Raw genomic sequence first — 5000 nt, 5'->3', positions numbered from 1 at the left:
AAGCGATCGATGAGCGGAAACATGGTGATGAACATGCCTCCACTCACCACCAGCCTCAGTGAGGATGGCATGATCTCAGCGCATTCCAACTTGGACGCCCTCAACTTGAACCACGTGATGCTCGAGGAAAATGAAATGGGAGAGGACCCTTTGTTACCCCCTGCCCAGTATGTGTCCTCGAGATATATGACAATAGTGCATAAAGATCGTAAGGACCACAAAGACTACAAAGATCATAAAGAAAAGGAAAGTTTAGTGAGCAGACAGCAGGGGGACTACTGCACCACAGATATATCCCGTGATTTATGGACGAGTGTCACGCCTGTATAGGGTAACGCCAACCTAGGCAAGTCTAAGTGACCAAAGTAGTGTTCTAGTGTTTTAGATGGCAAAGTTACAGCTATATATTGCAGCTTCTTTCTTGAGAAGCCTGAGACCAGATCATAAGCAAGAAAGCTCATATTAAGTACTCAGATGCTAATCTTTTCTGGTCATTATATTTTATATTATTTAAGTGGTATTTATGAGATTTTATTCCCTGTAATTATAAAGATAATGAGCACAGAAGAGATGCTTGCTGATATTAGCTTGTACTCTACACTGTGGATATTGACACTGCAGATGGCATCTATCAGTATTATCTCATTATGCAAGAAGATTCATATGCAAACTCTGATGCAATATGAATCATTATTTTAAGACAGCTATTATGTGCCAACGCTGAAGATGAAACCTCGCGGGTGAATGTTAGTAGTGGCTGTGTAGTGGAGCAATGTCACAGCTCTGGGCCCACAATATTCCACTCTTTCCTATACTTCATGTGACTGGAGCATATACAGCAATGTATGTTTGTATTACATTACAGTTTGTAGGCTTATTGGTATATGAAAACAGTATTTATGGTGGAATATATTTGCAATTGGATCATATAATAGAAGTCACTTAGTTCTAGTGAGGGTTGGATTTCACATTTGTGAATGCAACATGAGTATTGTGCTAATGCACTGAAGAAAAGAAGTTGAATGTAAAGTAAGTGTATATAGCATATCATAGGCATTATTGGCTGTAATAGGCTTACAATTGCATCACTTCAAAAAGTAGCTCTTCATTCAGATCCCTCATAAAACACAAATTTTGATTTAGCATCAAAAAATGTTTTTATGTAATTTTCATACTAATTTGAAATGAAATTTATCACATAGTAGCATACCTAGATTTTAACAATAGATTGGAAAGCTGCTAAAAAAAAGGTCTGTCACTTTGCTGAAAATATGTTGTAATGACCATCACCAAAACCTGTTCTTTCATGTTCAAACATGTAACCTAAAGCTATTTTCCATTAACTCCTTCAACTGTGTGCTGTGAAACAAATTCATCTAGTCTGCTGTAAATCAACCCAGGAGAATTTTAGATATTCTTTATGGATTTCAAAATGGCCCTGTTATACTGATGCTCATGCATGCTTATTCTGTTATAAATATTATTGTATGTAATAGTTGATAATCTACACCTCATTTTGCTTTTCTGCTACAACTAATTTATTCAGACTCAACATAACATAGAAATATCCAAAAGGAAAGAGTGAAATGGTCATGTTGACCTTTTTCCATAAGGACTGGTTGTTCTGTTCAAGTTTCTTGGTGCAATGTACCACAAGTCTGTATTACTTGATCAAGTAGGTCGGACTGTCTTCTTGGTGTATGCTCCAGGATTGACAAGGGCTATGTGGTGCCTGTAGTCAATGTTGTGAGGATGAGAAAAAAAGAAAAAAAATGAAAAAACTAAAAAGGAAAAAAAGAAAAAAAAGGTTTAGTGGTGCCCAAGGTCTTTGCTGCAGGACAGAAATGAGTCTTGCAGGCAGTTGCTAAAATAAGCTTCTCTTGGCTTCACTGCACTCCTCTGTAGTCATTTATGATCATAGTTGGTTGCTATGGTTGGTATGTGCTAAGCACACATCTTATATATGTACAGTGCTATAGCTTTTAGGGAATAATCATACGTAACACAATGTATATGCAGTCATCAGTCATCACCATATTTATCACCTCACTCATCAAGTTTAAGGTTGTGTATGCATCTACCATTTAAGGAAAACGAAGCACATTCAGAAATTAATTTTGTCTTATTTTCTGGATGGTTATCATGAACAATCTTTATAATTTCATTGACAGGGTCAGTTAAAGCCGAACTTTGAAAGGTAGATGTTGTGGACACTGAAGCTCCGTAAAGATATTTACCCTGATCAGTTGCTTTCAATCGTAATTTATGATTATTATTATCTGTTAGACATATTTTTATTACTTTGAAAACCAAATTTGTGTCAAGAATACTTACATATGATATTTTATTATATTTATGATATTTAAAGATAATATAAAATTATTGTTAAAGTGTTTAATAATAGAAACATTTAATTCCTTTTACATAGGGGCCTATGTGTAAAACTGAAATCAGTAAATAAAAAATGAATGGTGATATAGTTACTACCAGGAGAGTTGTGTGCTCTGTTTGAGCAATGAAACATTGTCTTCACTTTTAGTTATATGGTTCTGAATATAACTGATTTTATATAATAATTTTACAGATTGGATATTTACAATAGCTATATTGTACAGTCATTCATTCTACTGAATTTGAAAACAATTTATATGCAGATATGTCAGTTTATGTAAGTTGCCTTCATTGCCACTATCATAGGAGAGTGCAGATATGTGCATCAGTTTATGTCTTATTCACTTTCTTTGAAGTGAAGAGAAGGTTCATCAGAATATGAAACATTCAGTAGGAGAACTTCAATTGAAAATTCAGTATAAAAGACTAAGAATGAAAACAGTAAAATTCATAGTTCCCCTCTGAAGTGATAGCCAGGTGCACACTACCTGATTTCAAGTAATTTATTATGTCAGTTCAGCCAGATGTGTTGTTTAAAAAGGGAAAGTTATGGCAAATATCTTATTAACCAATGTTTTCCTTGGTGGTTTAAGATGCTAATGAGACCCAGGCATTCCTAGTACCAGACCTCCACCTCAGGGTAAATGTATTTAATAATAACTGGTTGCAGATGGCAGTATTCATAACAGTGAGAGTGGATGCTTCATGCATGGATGTATCATTTGAAAATTTATCAGTGTTAAATACATTAAAAATAAGCCTCTCTTTCAGATGTAAAAATCCAGATTTTTGGAGAATAAACATCAGTAGGTCACTTTATACTTACTTTAAAGACTGATTCATATGTAATGGTTCCTAAAAGTAGAAATATGTATTCTCAATGTGTTTGGGAAGCATAAGTATATAGAACAGAAATCCCATAAGTATCCATTAAAACCTGTAGATTCCATTTTTACACAATATTTCTTTCATCTGAATTAATGTAAATTATAAAATTTTATTGTAATTCATGACATTAGAAAGGTTTTCTTAAATTATGTAAAATTAAAGCATGTTTATATATGCAGAGTTGGGAAGTACTGCACCTACTTTTATACTTTAAGATTGTCTTTCAATTATAAAGTTATTTGCCAAAGAGTGCTGATTCCTTAAAACTTTATGAAAATGACCACACTACTAACAATGTCTCTAGTGTTACATATTGAAAAAAATTGTACTGAGAAATAGAAAGTACCACTAGGTAGTATCACTATTAGTTTTATTAGTGGTTCACTTTTGCCCTTTTATTGGGCAGAGCAAGTACTGCTATAAGGACAGCTGGCAGGTTTCAAGAAATTTTGCGAGCAGTTATGGTAATCAACCTCTTTTTCAAATATAATTTACTGAATACTAGACGACTGTAATGCCCCCAAAATTATTGGCAAATTTCCCAGCTCTGCTCATAAACTCAAGGTTTTATATGATATATATGTGTAGGGGGTGCATGTGTGCGTGCATGCGTGCGTGTTCAGAAGGCTATTATTTCAATGTCTTTTAAACCCATTTTGTAATCTCTATATTTCTGGGGGCTTTGGAAGAAATTACCTTGATTTTTTTTTTTTTTTCTACATAATGTTGTGGCAGTAATTTTCTTCTTTATTTATAACATGATTTAAGCCAAAATATATTTGGTTTTACAAAATATTTCTTCATTGGTGGTGCATTATTCATAGAGTGTATATTTTGGTATTCTAAAGCCAAGAAAGTAAAGAAATAACTTATTAGATCTTCCTGTGTCACAATGCACCTATAAACTAATAAAAATAATTACAAAGTTTCCCATTGAAATTCATTTGTTCTAGTTATTTTTGCTACTGGTTGCGTAAAAAGTTATTCATGCTTTTTGTCATTTAAATACAGTACATTAATTTAAGCTCAAAAATACAATGCAAAATCAGAAGTTTTGATCTTTTAACACTTTAATTTTATGTAATTCTGGATATAAGAATAGAGATATTGCAAATCAGGTGTTAGCTTTTCATTTCTATGGCAAATAGATTACAGTGTATCATATGTTAAAAAAATTCTCTATGTTTAGTCTCCCTCCCATCATTTGCTCTCAGTTGATTTTAATAGATTTTCATTGCATGTACATACATACACATTAAAGGAGTGATCATTTAATTTTAATAGTCACTGGTTTTTCATATGTTTTTATTGGATATTAAGAATTAAATTTTAAATTAGTATTATTTCATGTCCATGTGGCAAAAAATATATATATATATATATATATATTCAGTCAGGTCAAAGGTTGGAGTGCACTGAACACTGTTACACATTTGAATACATTAAAGCTGAAGTCAGTAAATAAGATGAAAGTTTGTCGAGGTTTTTCCAATTTTCAGTCTTTGAGAACATCATATTTTTGCCAAATTTCTAGAGTGTTGCCACATGTTACCACAAGTTAGCACCATCATCAATTTGTTATATATTTATGAGTAAGAAATTCTCATATATAACTTATATAACAGTACTTACAATATTGTGATTCTTTACGGAATATGGCCAATCATTTGTTAATCTGTAAAGGTATTCTGAGACCCACAAACAGAAGAGATGAAAATATT

General features: G+C 32.7%; 1 protein-coding gene across 1 annotated transcript in view; it reads left to right on the top strand.

Annotated features, from left to right (window-relative positions):
* The window catches only part of LOC113820165 (uncharacterized), a gene marked incomplete in the record, with an annotated part of 57930 nt that extends 53726 nt beyond the window's left edge, over window positions 1-4204 (top strand). Inside the window, 1 exon segment of the mRNA XM_070132941.1 lies at window positions 1-4204. This exon segment is cut by the window's left edge and continues 235 nt beyond it. Within this exon segment, the coding sequence (XP_069989042.1) occupies window positions 1-330 (330 nt within the window).
* Window positions 4205-5000: the final 796 nt, after the last annotated feature.

This window comes from Penaeus vannamei, chromosome 18, assembly GCF_042767895.1.
Source record: "Penaeus vannamei isolate JL-2024 chromosome 18, ASM4276789v1, whole genome shotgun sequence".
NCBI lineage: Eukaryota > Metazoa > Arthropoda > Malacostraca > Decapoda > Penaeidae > Penaeus > Penaeus vannamei.
This window is presented reverse-complemented; position numbering and strand designations above follow the sequence as displayed.